Source organism: Lissotriton helveticus, chromosome 10, assembly GCF_964261635.1.
Source record: "Lissotriton helveticus chromosome 10, aLisHel1.1, whole genome shotgun sequence".
NCBI classification, from domain to species: domain Eukaryota; kingdom Metazoa; phylum Chordata; class Amphibia; order Caudata; family Salamandridae; genus Lissotriton; species Lissotriton helveticus.
In genome coordinates, this window is record NC_136071.1 from 85,193,764 (window position 1) to 85,213,342 (window position 19,579).

Below are 19,579 nucleotides of genomic sequence, written 5' to 3' on the forward strand. Positions count from 1 at the left end.
TGTACCTTGCACTTTCCTTTACTTCAGTGATTAGAAAGTGGGTTACTGGTCTGTACTGTTTTCGGTTTCTCTCTTTCACGTTGGGCCTGTCGGGAGTAGTGACGTCTTGCCCCTACTATTAAGCCACGTGAGTGCAGTGGCAGGGGGTATTTGCCCACATCTGGAAGCTTCCATATCCCAGCCCCCAATATTACTTGTTGATGGGGTTATAAACGTAGAAATGGCTCAGTGAGTTAAACACTCGCCACTGACATCTGTGATCTGCATTTCACCAATATAAATCCCGGCAGAGACAGTTCAGTATTCCATCTTTCCGAAGTCGGTGCCATTTAATTAGGTGGAGTGAGCCCTAGCGTATGCAGAGCTGAGGAACCACATAAACCGAACTCTACAATCAAGGCTTTCCTGTCTACGGGCGACTGTTAGTTCCTGGGATGTTTTCTTATCTCTCCAGACTAGACTTCCGTGTGTCCGGATTCTGTCCGAATCTGAGGTCTCTGCTCCTACTCCGGCGGGTCTCACCTGCTCCGGATCCGGGATTTCCCTTACCGCGGGCTCCCTTCCCCCGCTCCAGGCCCGGGGTTTCCCTCTCCCCGGCCCCGCTCCTCTCCGGGCTTTGCAGAGCGCCGGCTCTGCACTCACCGGGCTGCGCTGGGATCCGCTGCCGGCTCCGTGCACCATGAGCCGCCTCCTGCCGGTACTGCTGCTCCTCGGGGCAGGTAAGTCCGTGGGCAGGACCGGGCGCTACGAGGAGGAACACGCAGGCGCTAGAAGGAGAAGGCGCTAGAAGGGGGCGGGGCAGACGGGCGCCTTAACGGGACTGAGAAGGCGCTAGAAGGAGGCGGGGCAGATGTGCGCCTTAAGGTGAAGGAGAAGGCGCTAGAAGGAGGCGGGGCGGGCGCTGTTTTAGTGTGAGGGACCAGGACACAAGCAACCCACCCTCTCTCCCATCACACCAGAATTAGTGGCCAAAGAAAAGACGTTATGGCTCCCTCTAGGGCCGCTATGTGTATGGACGAGCGTCGATCCATCGCCTTCACCCCCCCCCCCCATCCCCCCTGGTGTCCCCTTGGGTGCCCATTTCACCCTTACTGTCACCCCAGATTGGCAGCATTCCAGCCTCAGCTGTCATCTACGGGGGGCACCCTTATAGACGAATCACCCCCCCTCCAATCACAACCTTAGCTGTCACCCCGGATTCCCGTCACTACCCCCCCCCCTCACTGCGACCCGCAGGGAGCCATCACTAATGTCCCCCACCCTCTCACCCAATTATTGCCACCCCAGGGTGTGAGATTTTTCAGCTGCAGCCTTCGGTGTATATCGGGGAGGGGGGGACATCGTTACTGCCCCCCCCCATCCCCCCCCCCAGATATACACCGGCACTCCAGCCCTCCATCCACTGCGCCCTCCCCCCCCCCCCCCCTTTACTTCCAGCCCTGTGTGCCATGTCTCCAACCTCATTCCCCCCGATTGCGGTCACCTCAGGTTGTGAATGTCTCCCCCCAACCTCAGGGACTCGCCCCCCCCCTCTCCCTGACCTTTACTGCGAGTCCAGGGTGCCCTCATTTCACCACCCCCGCCCGCTCCCCATTCACTGCAGCCCCCGCCTGGGCGCTGCAGCCCCTCCCGCTGAGGGGTGGTCTGTCTGCCTGCTTGTCATTCCTCAGGTGTCTGACATGATAAGATGCGGCGCCGATACGCCCGTCCGTGCAACCAGGTCAAGCCTCTCAGACCGCGCGACTCAATCACTCTCACGTCGGGGCTTCTGCAGCTGACAGTGATTATCGCGACATACAGACACTGGTTGGTCTTTGCATGTCGAGATATAGAGAGGCATATTAATATGCATGGTCCAAATATAAACACATGCGGACTTAGGTAGATATGGGACTTTACATCATATATAGTACATGGGCCGGTATATGACCATACACATTTGTTCCTAGGTGTGCAGGTTGCTGTGTGTGCATCAAGACGTGATACTGCTCGGTATAGGCGCACACTCATTCTTGTGTGGGCACCGATCCGGGCACACCCGTATGAGCGAATATAGACATGTACATACACGCTTCTATATATGCACGTATAGCGTCATATATGCGCCCGCATTTCTATAGCTTAGTTCTTGTTCGCTCGAAGACCGCTGTCCATTCACATACTAACGTGTTCGTGTACGAAGGTCGATGTACACACACAATTGTATTTGAGTTCGACACGTGCAGCACGCACGCAGCTTGCATGTTCTTCGATATTCGTACCCATAGACTTTCGTATGACTGGATATGTCCTTAATCCTGTTCTTTTACGAGATAGACAGAATTATATACAGGGCTCTGCGTGCGAAACAGTTTATTCTATATGGAACGATGTATGTGTGCACACAGATTTGAGTCAGTTTGATGCATACATGAACGATTTTAAATTGATCGCGATAGCCACATGTAGATTATCGATCTATGCACACTGGATACGCGTGTTTACGGATCTATGTATACATGCACACGCGTGTGCATCTGTAAAACGCAGGCTTGTGTACCGATTGGTACATTGACACGCGCACACTCGTATACAGATAGATTTGACCACATACAGACGTGTGTATGCACATACAGCTGTATGAGGGTCAGGACAAAAACACATATAGCGTTCTGCACACAGGTAGGCGTGTCATGGCGCACGGCCTCCACACGTAGTCGTTTAAAGCACACATGTAAAATTGTCAGCCCGCCCCTGCCACTTCAATCTGTATTAATGCCCTTGTAGAGAGATGTCTAATTTTATTTTTTGTGTGTTTTTTGGTGAGGGTGGGAGGAAAAGGCGGCGGTATTAGATCTTTCCTGGAGAGTCCCTATGAAGCTGCATCCATGTACAGATTACATACGAGAGGCGACCCCCCACCGCGGGCCAGCACCGCTCCAATTAAACGTGTCATACATACGGAGACATTCACCGTGGGTAGACCCATCCCAAGTGCACACCGTGTGTGTTCAACGCACATCCCGACGCGCAGGCACGTGCCTCTGGCGTGCCGTGTGTGTGGGCGCGCGCCAAATGTACATGCCTCGCCGATCCCAGGGGCACTCTGTGTGTTAAATGCAGAAATCCATTAGTGATGGCTTCACGTCACGTGACCTCACCTCCCTGTGTGTCAAATGTACTTAACATTCGAGTCATCACACGGTGTATACTAAATATATGCGGCGATTAATGATTTGGATGGAAAAGCCAGGTGACAGGGAGCAAGGCGCCGTTTCCCCGACCGACACGTCCCAGGTACACATGGTGTTATCATAACATACATTAAGTCGACTTAGGCAGTTCCCAGGTGCACGTAGTGTGTATCAAGCACGTTGTATAGATACACACACGATTATGCAGAACCGAACACATACACACATTGCATTTTAAAAGCGCAACACGCACCCCCCATTAATCAGACCCCAGGTGCACATGTTATGTTAACTGTACCCCTATAAACACAGACAGACAGATCTCCGGCACATACAGTTTGTGTTAAATATAGAAATGCCAAAATGGCTATGGTGTATATTGCTGCACACAGTCACTGTACAATTCCTTAATTGGGATGTGATCTCTTCCAGGGTCAACCATTAGGAACACCCCAAAGATAAAGCTCGCTAAACCTATGGGAGAAGGAGCACTGTCTAAGTTATATAATTATTTAACCATAGCAATTTGGTTGAAGTCACCTTATTCTCAGTATAAATAGGTCAATCGGAGTAACTTCATATAAGAAAGAAAACCCAAATGAAGCCTCAGACTGTCTTAAATGTTTTCTGCGTTCTTTCTTTATTAATCGTTTCACATTTAAGCCAGACAAACACACAGACAAAGCGTTTCGTCCCACCACATGGGGACTTCTTCAGGGTAGAATTGCATCGACAAAATTATCGTTCCTAAAGGGAGACTTCAAATATGTCCCCAGACCATGTGTGACTTGTGGATTGAAATGAGAGCCACCGGAACTGATGAGTTCAACCCTTAAATCAGGTAATCTCTGCAACTGTATTTAAATCGGACCGCCAAAGTCCCTTCAGCACGCCAGGCCATTGGTGGTCCGATTTAAATACAATCTCAGACATTACCTTATTTGAGGGTTGAACTCATCAGTTCCTGTGTCTGCGGCTCTTATTACAATCGACTATGGTGAATTAGTATAGTGAAAATATGAAAGTCATTTGAGTGGTGGGTATGTTAGTCAGTTATTTGGATTGAGCAGGATAGGGGAGGGAAAGAAGAAGGAAAAAGGTTTGCATTTATATAGCAATTGCTTTATGGGGTGTTGAAGCGCTTTTTTGGCAAGTAGCATGCTACTCTGGAGCCCATACAGAGTTAGTGGTGAATTTGTACAGTGAAATATGAAAATTTATTTGAGTGGTGGACATGTTAGTCTGTTATTTGGATTAAAAAGGATAGAGGAGGGATAGAAGGGAAGGATTTAGATTTTTTGTTTGTTTGTTTTGGAGCTCATAGCAGTAGGAGGAGGCTTGGGATGAGTAAAAGGGAGGTGGAGGGGGATGAGTAAAAGGGAGGTGGAGGGGGAGTAGTCGGAGGGAGGGTTTAGAAAGGCTTGTTTTGAGGGATCGGAAGAGTAAAAAGAGATATGAGATCACGCAAGGAGGGGTGGAGTATGGAAGAGTCTCGAAAGGGTTATTTTTTTGGATCATAGAAGTGGTATGGGGTTTGGGATGAATGAGAGAGTGGAGGTAATGGATATATTGATCGAGGTATAGGGTGAGAAATAGGCTAGTGCATTGGAAAGAGTAGTAGAAAGAGGTTTGAGATGAGTCAGAGAGTTGAGCTAGATGATATATTGAGAGCGGTATAGGGTGAAAAATAGGGTAGTGCACTGGATATGCTGAATTAGAAGAAAAGTAATAAATAAGTAAAAGTAATAATGATATAGATCCAAAAGTAATAAAGATATACATCCAAAAGTACATGGAAGGTATATAGATGGCTAAAGGAAGGTAGTATATGTAGATTAAAGATGCATTAAATAAACTCTGGCTTTCAAGTGTTCTACTTTAAATTCGTTTCATATATATATATTTTTTTTTTTAGATCAATAGCAAAGCAATTGTAGATACATAGTTATGATAAAAAGATTTACTTATTTATTCAGTCACTTATATACACATCAAAAGCATAAAGTCAGGTAACTCAGTAATATGTTTAAGCAGAACGAATGAATTTCTATATATAATAATTTTTCTAAACATAAGTATTCTACACGTTTATACAAAGCAATACACTTAAATAGGTATATCTATAGAACAAATAAAGGCTTATATACAGAGAGATATGCTGTATATTTCTATCCGTTTGCGTATGGTTGTTATGTGGGGAAGAGCCAATTCTTGAGTAGTTTTCTGAAGATAAGTTGGATATCCCAGGATCTCATGTTGGCGGATAAAGAGTTCCAAAATTGGCCTGCTTGAACAGAGAATGATGTGTCACCCATTGTTTTTTTTCTTGTATCTTGGGATTTTGAGGCGAGGTGCCACTCTAGAGCGGAGACAAATTGTCAGATCCCACCTGATCACAGCATGCTGACTGCACACATACAAACTCCGTGAGACCCACCTCCTGTAATTTTAAACAATTTTTTATTCATGTTTGATTACTTAAAATCATTACATGTAAAGATAAAAAAAACAAAAAAAAGCCGTTTCCTGTATACCATAGTAAAAACTGTGAATATATTACATTGAGTAAAACAATCTGTAAGGTTTTGGAAGGTTATAGCAGCACTGATGGACGGCTTTAGTAACCCTTATGGTACTGACTTTATAGACTCGAACTGTGATGTTCATAATCCCTTATTGTTCTTGACCTACGCCGTCGGGGGGCTTTCGGGGCGTAGGAACACTCGGTGTATTAGTGTTTAACATGTCTTGTGACATGTCCATTGTCGTTGATACTTAAAATCTTTGTGTGTTGACATCAAAGGACTGCAGCTTCCTGCATTCCTTTCTAGAAAGTATTTATAAATTGCATAAAATAAGGTATTACAGTCTAAGATGTAAACATTTTAGCAGTGTTAAAGAGAGTACTCTAGGCCAGTTCATGTATTACTACAATTAAAATGTCTTATTGCTCGTCCATTGTCTCCTTTGCTGGTTTGGTTTCAGATATAAGGAGCTTACCTGTGGTTTGAGTTACGTCTGCGGGTGTCGGCTGAGGCTGAGTAGCTAGGGAGCAGGGTCGGATTGGTAACGCGGGCACTCTGGAAATGGCTGAAGGGCCAGTAGCCGAGTTCTAGCTGTGGGCTGCTTTTTTGGGCAGCCTGGGGGCTGTCTGTGCTGTTCGGATGCCACCAGCGGGCCAGTGGGTGCCTGAGTGGCCTTTCTAGAGGCGGATGGGCAGAGGTATCAAACCCTTTCTCTCGCTGGTCCGACCCATTAATGTATGCTGATTGAGCGGGGGCAGGGGACCTGAGCAGAAGTGGTCTCACTTGCATTCATGTGTGGCTCAGCAGTGTGTACTAATCTGTGCATATGTTTTATCCAATTGAAGTTGATCAAACATGCCCCCCACACCCTGTCTTTTCATAAAACTTCACTGAAGCAGTGTTTTGCGGAAAGGCAATATGCAAATGTAGGCCGCTTTTTTGGGTGTGCCCGGGCCCATTTTTGATCCCAATCCAACCCTGCTAGGCAGACTTTAAAACGGTGCTTCTGTGCACTGTCGGGGCAGTTCTCATCCTGTTGTTGTGTTTTGCAGTGCAGATCGAATAATGTCTGTGAATTTCTCCAGCCTGGCCAGGGTCTGTGGCGTGTTAGTGGAGAAACACAGATAAGAAGCTTCTATGCAATGTCTGAGGCCATTAGCCCAGCATAAAGGGGCTAGCAGGCGACGTCGGTCACTGGCCAGGTTGGGGCAGCAACACAGCAGGTGAAACCAGGACTATTGACGGTAATTCCATAGTCAACAGGATGTTAGCTCGTCCCTCCGAGCCCAAACTGAATTAAGCTTCCTGTACATACAATGTATTAAATGCACATACATGCAGAAGTGGCTTAAAATGTGCATAAGTACCCAGAAGTGCATACGGCAATGCACACAGTGGGCACAGACGGATACACATGGACAGGCATATCTGAGGTATCCTTTGCACTCACACAAACACTGATATACACATCTTTAGTTCGATTTAAAGGTGCATACATCTGCAGACAGGCGGATAGCAACGCACAGTGAGTGTACACACATGTATACGGGTAGCCAGGGCGCTTTATAGGGCTTCACACGAACCCCCGCATCCTGTGTGACCACTTCTCTCAAGACTGACACCTGGGCAGAAGAAACTCTGCCCCTCCAAGTCACTGGTGACTCCCAACCCTGAAACTCCAACATGGCTGCCACAGTGGGCCTTAGACTCTCCTCGGCAAAGTGTTTTTTGTTGCATATTTATATAGCGCGAACTCGACCCGAAGGTATTGGAGCACTTTACATGAGCACCGTATTTACATTACACATTCAGGCACAGGGAGATTAAGTGATTTGCCCAGAATCACAGGGTGTGGACGCGACCCCGAGGCTCGAACCCTGGTCTTCAGCAGCAAAGTCGGCAGTCTAGCGGGACTGGGGTTCCACCCTATGTGATGAGAAGGAATTCAAGGGTGGGACCCTGACCTCTAGCCCCGGGGCATTGAATGTGACGCCCATCACAATGTCAACATTAGCGTCACCAATCCTGACCTCCTCTTCTGTACCCCTACTCTAAGTACTGGAGAAGCCATTTCTACACCTCCTTCTTAGGTCAATGCAGCTGATCAGAGGATAGATTCACTCTCCCAGGGCCGGTTCTAGGGCGGTGCGACCGGTGCCACTGCACCTGGTGCTGACTTCGGGTGGGGGCACCATGTTTGCAAGTATATTATGGTTTTAAAACCACCTGCTGCTGCCCTGTTCCTTGCCTCCAGCAATTTTCAGGCAACAATAAAAATATCAAGATAACTCTGGTGATTAACGTTCTTTCTTCCCTGGGTGAGATGGGAGTAAGATAGCGCAGAGGGTTAATATGCCTGCTGCAAAGAACGTGCACCAGGCAGATCATAAAGTGCATATAATGAAATAGGTCAGTGGATTATTGCTTTAGACCGATCAATTTGGTACTTGCAGCTTATAAATTAAAATACTAATATAGAACAGTGAGCTATTAACTGTCATCAAAGAGCTGCATTCAAATTGCAATGTATAGATTACAGCGTTATGATTTATTCCTGTCTTTTATTATCTTAATGTTGCAAAAAGTGTTCATTTGGGTAGAAATCAGTTCTTATTATTTAGGAGAGCCCCCAACCATGGTGTTACATTTTAAATTCTGAGATTCTGCTTCTCCAGACCAAGCACTCTTAAACTATACTGCCTACCTGATGGACAGGTCACTCCTAGGCCTTGCAGTCCTCTGTCTTATGTAATATTTCCTTTACAATGATTTTACACCTATGATTGATTGTCTCTGTGCAATGTGTGTGTGATGTCAAGTACTCTGACCCCCTACACTGGTATGAGTGGCGCTATAAAGCGAATTAAATGCATCTGAGACAGAGTGGTGATGGAGACTTGAGGGGCACTGTTAATAGGAGGAAGTGAGGGAATCCTTGGCGGAGGTGGTCACTCAGGGTGCGCCAAATAACATTGTCGCACCGGGCGCCACTAGCGCTAAAGCTGGCCTTGCGGTCTCCTGGCAGTGCGGGAGCCCCTTCATTCCTCACCATTACTCTCTATAGCTTCTGGGAGGTGACGATTCCACCTAGCAGAGGCCATTTGCCAGCCTCCTATGCGAGATGCACGTGTTGTGGTCCCCACCTCCAACAACTGGTCTTCCCTACTTCCATCAGGGAGATGCTCTGACTACACCTCTGTGCATCAGCCAAGGCACCTCCATCTCTAAAGGTGGCTTCCCTGCCAATACTCCATATAGCACTTCCCGACACCCAATACGGAACTGCGTCGGGCAAGACACCTCCAAATCTGAGTTCACTGGCCTCACCCCAGCACCCAATACCACAGCCCTTGCTTCGCCCTACCATCTCTATATTAAGCTTGGAACCCTGTGTTCTTCATACATCTTCACCCACTGGGCCGTTCCCACCGTTACTCAATAATTCAGCCCGACCAATGCCATCCGCTCCTGTTAAAGGAGGCCCAACTATCGCTCCCTGCCTCCTCCCGCTTTAGAACATATTAGTAAGTCATCAAGCACCTTTGGACCACCCTCTCACAACACTCATGTATTCCATCCACTTTAAAGGGTGGTGTCCTCAGTGCAAGGCCATTATCGGTGTTGATGCCAATATCTACAGTCCAGTTGACAACTCGCATCCACTCACATTTTCACCGTCAACAAGATATGGCTCGTTGAAACCACTAGTACAACCCACTTGGGCATTCCGCTAGAAAGACAAAGTATCATCTTCATCAACAAGAGAGGGAGCGGCTCAGATCCAGCCGTCCTCTATCACCCAAAGGATTGAAGCCTGTAGTCTACCAAAATGTGGTCAAAACGATCCAATCTCTTTTTTAATCTTGATTGTCTGTGAATTTTTGTCTGTAGCGGGTAACTAGTGACCACGGGTGTAGGGAGATTAAAGAAGAGATTGGATCATTTTGACTACATTTTGGTAGACACAGCTTGAACAGACACTAGAGATCACTCAGTATAGAGGATTTTCTGCCCAAAATGAGCATTTTAGCTATGGACTGATGACTATGAAACAAAGTTTTCCCTAAGAACTTTTTAGGAAGTCCCTGTTGATTAAAAAAATACTTGGGTCAAGGAACCGTGAGATTTCAGGTTGCTTCTGACACAGTACTGAAGAAGACCCACGCTGATGCTTTAGACTAAACATGTCTTTAGAGGGTCGAAACGTCAGCAATCAAGCTAATTTATCTATGCTGAAAAATAGTCCTGGAGATAGCAAAGAGGAGATAAACTTCTGCATCTCTGTCATGTGAGACTCATAAACTACATTATTACAGACAGGCCAATGACAGAGCTAGTCATACCGTGTTGCATATACCTTGTGAAGCGGGATTCATTTTGTTGGTTTTGCAGGTTGAGTCGTATTGTGTTCACTTTATGTACTGCACAAGCACTTTTCCCTTTTTGTGCGTATGAAGCAACCCCTGGTAGTACAAAATGATGTGAAGTATTGCAGAAATTATTTTGAAAATAACAAATTTCTGATAGAGCCATGTGTGTTGTTCTTTCATTTACGATCATTTGTTTTTTGGAGAGATTGGTGCCTGATGGATACAGTTACTTGTCAAGTGTATGTCTAAACATTGCATTAGCTCCAACAGAACCAATTCTTGTATATACTAAACGATACCCAGGTTCTGAGGAATACAGGGTTACCCCATTGAAGTTTGAGGATTCCTATTTTGAGCAAGCCCGTGCAGGGAATCTAGACAAAGTCTGACAAGAGACCAGGGTTGATAGGATACTCAACATGATGCAAGTCCAATACCGCTCAAGTGCTTTCCCCCGCTTATGATGCCTCATTGGACATTCTGAATCCCCTTTACCATGTTACGACTGCGGTATCCCTTCCTGAAAAGAAATACCCAAGTCCATACCAATGGCTGTCTTTTGTTTTACGTATCAAACAAATTGGAGGTTCCCCTGTAATTTATGGCAGGGAGGGGGATCTTGACAGCAGAAAAAGTAAAGTGTCCCTGACTCTTAGATTAGCGGGTTTGAGATAGCTAACTAAATATTTATGGACATGGTCTAGCTTTACAGAGATGAATCTCTATATCTTCATATGGACTGGAAGACGATAGCACGGAGGAGCAGGGAGGAGCAGGGAGGCCGAATTCTAAACACGAGAGTGATAAATCCCAACAAGGAGAACGTTTGGACAAATGATAAGAAGTAATCAATACTAACATGAACAGTGTCCACTAACGAATTGGCCATATTCAGAAACAGGAAATAAGACTATAAGAAGTCCCTTCCCCACCAACGGTGGCTCCTCCGTGCAACTAGAAGACTATATCTCGCTAATGAGAGCTCAAGGATACATGAAATACCTGAGCAACTCATAGTACGTGTAGCAACCATTTGAAACGAATCTATTTTAAAGAACACAGAGATACTGGAGTCAAATGTTTTAAGGTCCTGAAGAAGGTGTCAAAAAGAAAATAAAGCACCGAAACGCTGCGTCGACTGTTGTTGTTACTTTGACTGTTTTATAATATTTTCATTGTATGACCACGTCAGGTGGTGTTTTTAATTATATGGATGTTATAGATTTTTTTAGATTGTAACCCAATTGGGAGGGGAATAATAAATTCTATGGTTTTTTTAACATGACTAAATTGTTTGACTGTTATATTCAGTTGTGTGTTTAATTTAATCAAGTTGTAGCTCAGCAATTCAACTTTGCCCAGTGTTGGATTGTATCAGTCCATATGAAGATATAGAGATTCATCTCTGTAAAGCTAGACCATGTCCATAAATATTTAGTTAGCTATCTCAAACCCGCTAATCTAAGAGTCAGGGACACTTTACTTTTTCTGCTGTCTTTTGTTTTACACCAATATACCATTCATGTTCCCGCATTTGTCACTTCTCTTGCTCTGTTCGGTTATGTTTTTTTGTCACTTGGGGTTTTATGAGTAACTCTCTCACCACTCACCTGGTTGTGTTATTTTCATAGGTTTTGTGCATTTCTATTGATACTTGATAATACAATTCAATCGGGGGTTTTCAATATGATAAATACTGGTTGACTTCTAGATGTTTTGTTGAGATTCATTCGCGACAGATTGCTTCTGTCTTACAGATAATTCTCTAACCCTGATTGATTCAGTACATGAAATTCCTGATGTATTATATTGTTCTTTAAATGAGCTTCAGTCATTGATCTGACACACTGCATGATAGACAGGTAAGCCTGACTGTTTGAGGTTTATTTGCAAACAGACTGCATTAATGCAGTGCATTAAACAGGCTCAGAAATATAAACTTCTAAAATACCAACCGTACGTGGGTATAGGGTGACCAGATGCATGCATGGGTAGATTCCAGTGCACACACTGTGCTCACATGAATAGATGAGCTGATCTCTGTGGACAAAGTGTGCAGCTACACACCCAGCGCACAGAATCTACAATATGCAGGAGTAATTACACTCCAGTGCACCATTCGGAGCGTACAAATGCACACACACATGAATGGGTAGGTTCCAGTGCACACATGGTGTGTGCATGCACACACCCACATGCACACATTGAGGGATGGGTTGATCAAAGTGCATGCATACAAATACATGGATAGGCAGATCGCAGTGCAGACACACACACACACACACAAATAGGCCAGTAGATCCCAGTGCACACAGGGTACACACATGCATAAGCCAGCAGATCATCGTGCACACAGTGGCACACATACATAGATCAGGAGTTCTCCGTGCACACAGGGTACATACATAGACCAGTAGATCCCAGTGCACACACGGTATACACATACATAGGGCATCAAATCCCAGTGCATACTGTGTACATACATACATAGACCAGCAGATCCCCGCGTACACAGGGTACACACAGATAAACCAGTAGATCCCAGTGCACACAGGGTACACATATTAATAGGCCATCCGATCCCAGAGTACAGGGTGTATACACATAGACCAACAGAGCCCATGCACACAGGGTGCACACATACATAGACCAACAGATCCCAGTGCACAAGGTGTGCACATACATATTTAGGCCGACAGAATCCCATGCACACAGGGCACACACATACATAGACCAACAGATCCCACGCACAAAGGGTACACACACATATAGACCAGTAGATACCAGTGCACACAGGGTACACATATACATAGGTAAGAAGATCCTGCGCACACGCAGTACACATATACAAAGAGAACAGATCCTGTACACACAGGGTACAAACACATAGGCCAGCTGACCCCAGTGCACACAGGGTAAAAACATATATGAACCAGCAGATCCCCTTGCATACAGGATATACACATACATAGAAAAGCTGAGCCCACTGCACACGGTGTGCTCAAAAACATAGAGAGGAAGGTAAGCATGGTAGGCAGAGTACAATATTGCAGTTTTAGAAACATGACCATCTGGCTGAGGGGTGGTGGGGCGTAGTTGAACCAGGAGGTGAGGTAGAGTAGGAAGGTAGGGGTACGCCATTCACTTAGGGTCACTACTGTATACTATAGATAGTGGTGGTGTGTCATGGTCGGCACCCTGCCACTTGTATGCTAATACAATAATGCTGAGAATTTGTGTTACACTCACACATGCAGACTTGGCACTAAGAGTTATTATGCTGATTTGTATAGCACACTAATCATCCTTGAGGGTATCTAGGCGCTTGAGCAGGTGTGTGTTTCCCATACACTTATTCGCACAGCCAGGTCTTCAGCTTCTTGCGGTACTCCAGAAGTGAGGACGCGGCTCTGATGTGTTGTCGTACACCCATTGTTTTGGGTGTGATGTACAAGAACAAGAGACCTCCTGCTTTGCTTGTGTGAATGAGGGGTGTGTGTGCACGAGCGAGGTTGAGTGTAGGTGTCTGGTAGTATGGTGAAAGTGTAGGCAGTTGTTCAGGTATGCTGGCCCAGTGCTGTGCAAGCAGGGTACAAATCAAGGGTACACGCAGCTAGATGGCGTCTACCCATTCTTTTCACAGGGTGGACGCCGTCTACCCTGCCATGGAAGTTAAGCCCACAGAAATATGCTGAAGTAGGCCTGGTGTAAATTTTAGACATCGAGGCACATTCAGCAGCGCCTGCATATTGTCTGCTTTCATTCTGAGCAGCAACGTGCAAGCAGGAAAGCAGACAACGTGCAGGCTGCGAGGAGCCTTAGTTAGTTTTGATCCCAGCTGAGCCCAAAACAAAGGCCGGAGTTAAGGGGCCATCAGGCCTTCTTTTGAATGAGAATCCTGGCTGGGAGCTATCTGGAGCATCACACCTAGATGCAAATGCAATGGGGGGTAGGCACACTCTTTGTTATTACTTCACAGGTATGTAAGAGAGGCGTGCTTTGACTTTGTTCAGTCCCTGTATATAAGAGATAAGCATGCACTGTAAGAATGTCAGATGTGTTGGTCTGTCCCAGTATTTACACAAATAACAATTTAAATACCACTATATTATTTTGTTTTATCCCTTTTGTAGTGCCACTCATCGCAATCCAGGGTGTCAGAGCACTTTATATCGCAAATACACATTATGGAATCATATGTGTGTAAATCAATGTACAGGATGTGTTTCATTGGACAGTGAGTGTTACAAGGTGTAGGAGTCACATGTCCTTCATGGCTCACTGTGCTATATAAAAAGGATTACAATGTTTGAACTGGAGGTAACACAAGGATCTCTGTGTTGAAAGCAGTAACCCACTTACCCACAAATGTAAAATAAAAACCTGTCATCGGTGTGTCACATGATGTTTTTACAGGAGACCTATATTAACCCTCTATGCTGCTTGGATTCAAAGCTGGGACTAAGTAAAACACAGATCCTTCCAGCAAGTGCATTAACCTCCTGAGTTATCTTACCATTATTATTATTCCCTGGGATTTACTGGCCACACATAGATCTATGCAGCAGGTGCCTTAACCCCATAAGATATTTAAAAATGCAGACATTGCAACCAATTAAGCAGACCCGATTTACCGCCACATTTCTCCCTGTTGCCAGTTTCTTCCTGGCAGAGTTTTAAAAAATAGGTGCCATATTTACCATTATTTTACACAACCAACACAGTGAGGCACCTTGCAGGGCTGCACGAAAGGGGAAGGGCAGAAATGAACCATAGCTATCAAAAGATGGTGCATTCATGCTCCCTGCCTGCGCTGCGCACAAACTGCTGCCTAGCGCCAGCACAGGCAGGATTGGTTTTGTGCAGGAAGGTACACCTTCCTGCACAAAAACAACTTACTAAGACCTTTTTCTCCTCCTGTAGAATGCCGCACACATAGAAAGAGGACAAACTGAGACGAAATAAAGATATTTCTCCTTGTTGCGCCTTCCCTGGCGAGAAGTAGCATTCTGACACATTCACAGGTCCACCAGAATTGGAAAATCTGGGAATGCTTTAGTATTCATGGGTGGGTGCGTGGGAAAACCCACGTCCAACCCATGGAAGGCCTCCCTGCCACAGAGTAACGCAAGACAGCGACTTGCGCGGCTTCACTCCATATTTACCAAGCCACACAGGCGGCCTTGCAGGTCTTGGTAAATCTCATGATAGGTTTTGCATCGCCCTGCGCCCCTTTTGCGTGGCGCAAGAGTGACGTAGAACCCTTGAGAATTATGCCCTAAAGGAGTACGTTGAGGCCCAGATTTTGTGTCAGTATTGCACCACTTTTTCCCCACAACTCTTCTTAAATATTGTAATGCACTCAAATGTACTCGTGCTAGACCTGCTAAACATATGTGTGAGGTCTTAAGATCTGATGGCACTTCTTGTGATATCACTTCCTGCGAGGTCATGGGTTGTGATGTCAAGGGCGGTGTCACGCTCCATGATGTCATGTGCTGTGATGTCAGTCACCATGATGTCACTTGCATACTGTTAACTAGGATAGTCCCCCCCTCTTCTTTTTTCAGGACGTGTGCCCTGTGTGCAAGGCTTTGTGTGTGTGCACGAGGAGTTTGAATTGGCTGCATTTGTGGAGCCAGCGTAGCTCTCTAAGGTGGAGTGAGATGTGGGTGCGGAGTGGGAGGCGGTGCTCTGGATAGGGCCGGACTGGCCATAGTGGGCACTGGGCGTTTCCCCGGTAGGTTGCTAGGGTGGGGGCTGGTTTTGGGCCCCTGTTGGGCTGTTTTTGTTACCGGGGGTCGGCAATATCGGCCCCCTGTAACAAAATCGGCCGAAACCGGCCCACACAAACTGCTCGGCTGCACTCCCCCCTCATCCCAGGGGGGGGCCGGATGAGCAGTTTGCCTGGGCCGGCTTCCGTGCCCAGTCCGGCCCTGGCTCTGGAAGGTCTGAAGTCTGTGCAAGAGCTGTTTGGTAATGTATATTAGTGAACTATGGTGCAAGGGCAGAGGGCAGGGCAGACCCTGGACCCAGTGGTGAGCTGGGGTGACCAGACGTCCCAGATATGCCAGGACGGTCCCCGTTTTTCACCAGCTGTCCGGGCAGATTTCGTGAAACTTAGCTCATGTCCCGGCTTTTGGAGAGGGTCGACTAAAAACAGGGGGAGGTTTTTTAATGTTTTACAAAGCGGGAATAGTTAGCAGTTGTTCCAAGAAAGCAATTTAATTCACAGGCAAGATACTGGATTTAAACATTGCATCTTATGTATGTTCTTACTGCCTCTTTGTAATTCTCTGCTGAGGAGCGCTGTCATTCTGTGCACTGGCTTGACGTAAAATTATAGTCCTTTTTCTATTTTTGTGAAATGTCCCGGGTTTTTTTTTGCTTTAAAATTCTGGTCACCCTATGGTGAGCCCCATCACGCCTCGGAGCGGCAGAACTCACACAGTCCGCTTTGCTCCTCCAACACACACATGGCAGTTTTATCATGCATGAAGCAATCAATATTTCTGTGTTCACGGGTCACAGTCGCTTAATCTCTCATAAACTTGTTTCCTTCCAGCGATTTCGGACGTCTGACCCCGCCCCCTCTCCACAGTGTGTGCACACGTCGATGGGCGGCACGTTGCAGTGTGCACTGTGCACACGGACAGGCAGGATCGATTCTGTGGTAACGTTCTAGTGTTCCGCAGTAGGAACAGGAAGGGGAGAGCACAGGAAGCGGAAGGCGGCCATATTGTGTTGGCGCCGACCGCTGCAGCCAGTCGTAATCTCCCGGCGCTCCGGGAATAAAGAATCATAAACCACCCCAACGTGTGTGCATTATTGATTTTACAATGGCGACGAGTTACGGGATGTAGTCCCAGAACACACGCGACGGCACCACGAGCTCACGCATCCCGCGTGAGTGCAGAAAATTCTACCGGAGCGTGGCAGAGGAACAGAAATTGGCGCGCAGGAGGTAGACAAACCCCTGAGGCCACCGCAGCACTCCAACCACGTCCAGGACAGCTGAGAGAGCCCCTGCTCCTTAATAACCGGACCTAAGTGCACCAAGGGTGCTGCAAAGCAGCTGGAGACCGCCCACTCCATAGGGACACCCAGAAACCAGACCAGCAGACCATTGGGGTCCCTGCAGAGTGACCAGGCACCCTGGCAGACAAGCAGGAACGGGCGGAAGCATCAGGATCCTCGCAACCAGGTACAGGAGGCGGCTCGCTGACCACCCCACACCCCACGAGGAGAGAACAAGGGGAAGGGAGTGACGAGGAGCACAGAGAAGACGACGAGGGGGAACAGGACGCTCCAGGGAGTCCAACCAGGCGGATAGGTACTGCGGCAGGAAACAGAAGAAGCGCGCCAGCGATGGCAGCCCAGGGCACGTCCCTCACTCAACTTGTACCATTCTTGACGAAATGCGGCGAACCAGAGAGAAAGTGGGAAGACTGGAAAAGGTACTTTCTTAACTATCTGGAGGCGCTAGAAGAGGAAGGCGACACCCCGTTCTCCAGCAAAAGAAAGAAAAAAATCTTGCTCCACAATTTAGGCCCAGAAGGGCTCAGGGTGTATGACACCATAGTCAAGAGTGAGAGAGATGCCGGTGATGCCGAGGTATTCGATCACGCCATCGCAGACTTAGATGCACATTACAGACCGGTGGTATGTGTCGCCATAGACAGATTCAACTTTTTCCAAAGGAAGCAAAAAGGCGGCGAAACGGTGGACGAATACGTGGTGGCGTTAAGGAAATTGGCTCTCACGTGCAAATTTGGCGGGCTGCAGGATGAATTCATCAGGGACCAAATCATTATGCACACTTCAAGCTCCCACATTCAAGAGAAGTTGTGGGTGAATGGCGATGCCCCACTCAAAGAAATATGGGCAATGGTCAAGAAAGCAGAGTTATCAAAAAGGTGCGCTCAGGCGGCGAAGAAGGAGGCCCAAGAGTTGCAGGCTGTGTGCAAGATAATGGCGCCAAACAGGAGTGAACGTTCGAGACAGAACGAGACGCGGAGAATCCAAGGAGGCGGAAGGTATGACAACTCCACCAAACATCAGACGGAAAGCAGATCCAACAAAGGAGGGAAACCCCAATGTTACAGGTGTGGTAGCTATGCCCATATAGGCAACGACAAGGCATGCCCAGCTTTTAGAGCCAAATGCTCTTACTGCAATATTTTCGGACACTACGAAAAGGTGTGTCGCAGGAAACCCAAGAATGCCACGGTACGATTAGTAGACCAGGAACAGAAGGAGGAAGCTAGCGACCAGGACGACACGGTGGAAGAAGAGGAGTTCCTGTACATCGATGTCCAAATACTAGAATTGGATGGTTCGGACTCCGACAGACCCCGACTCGACATGCACATTGGAGGCATACCACTAGAAATGATAGCAGACAGTGGAGCGCCCATTTCCATCATTCAAAGGCGAGTTTGGGAGGACAAATTTGCGTCACGAATCAAAGAAACTCTTCAGCCCATGGATGTGAGGCCAGTCACGTACACGGGGCAAAAGATTCCCATGTTGGGATACTGTCCTCTCATGTTTGAATTCAGAGGCAGGCATGCAAATTGCAAGCTGTATGTCGCGGAGAAAGGCCCATCGGTGCTGAGTTGGAAAGACCAAGGGGCGTTAGGGATCCAGCTCAACCCGGGAGGCATTGAAAAGATCTTGCTCATGGACATGGAGGTAAAAGAAGATGTGGCGTTGTGGCAGTCGGCGTATCCCAAAGTATTCAACGGCCAGATCGGGGAACTAGGGAAATACACACACCTCATAAAGTTGAAGGAAGGTGCCGTGCCTGTGGTGCACAAAGTGAGAAATATCCCGTTCCGAAGCAGGGAGGCTGTACAAAGTGAACTGGACAGACTGGAAAGGGAAGGCGTTATCAAAGCCATTGAGAGCGCAGAGTGGCTTTCGCCCCTAGTCGTAGCCCAAAAACCCAACGGCAAGGTACGTCTCTGTGTGGACCTCAGAGAGTTAAACAAAAACATCATCATAGACAAGTTCCCCTTGCCACGCATTAATGAGATGTTGACGATGACAAAAGACGTCAAATGGTTCTCCACGGTCGACCTATCTTCGGCCTATCACCAAGTGAAGCTTCACCCATCATGCAGTCACCTTACGTCATTTATCACTCCATTTGGGTGCTATGAATTTGTGCGGATGCCCTTCGGCCTGGCCTCGGCCGCTGCAGTTTTCCAAAAGATCATGCACAAACTGTTGAAAGACTTGAAGGATGTCCTTTTCTTTCAGGACGACATCCTAATAATGGGGAAATCCAAGCATGACCACAATGCGAAGCTCCACAAAGTACTACAGAGACTGCAAGACAACGGACTGACCGCGGAATGGTCCAAATGCAAGTTGGGAGTCCAGTCCGTCACATACCTTGGCCATGAGGTGAGTGGACAAGGCATCACTCCCAAGAAGACGAACATGAAGGCCATCCTGGAGGCACCCACTCCGGAAAGAAAAGAAGACGTTCGGTCATTCCTCGGAA

At 47.0% G+C, this 19,579-nt stretch overlaps 1 protein-coding gene across 2 annotated transcripts in view; it reads left to right on the forward strand.

The window, feature by feature from the left end:
- The first annotated feature begins 655 nt into the window (after positions 1–655).
- LOC144785932 (uncharacterized) overlaps positions 656–19,579 on the forward strand; it is a 217,411-nt gene continuing 198,487 nt past the window's right edge. For both annotated transcript variants that reach the window (XM_078664804.1, XM_078664803.1), the window contains exon 1: positions 656–719. In XM_078664804.1, the coding sequence (XP_078520930.1) occupies positions 680–719 (40 nt within the window). In that variant the 5' untranslated portion in view covers positions 656–679. The remainder of the gene's footprint in view (positions 720–19,579) is intronic.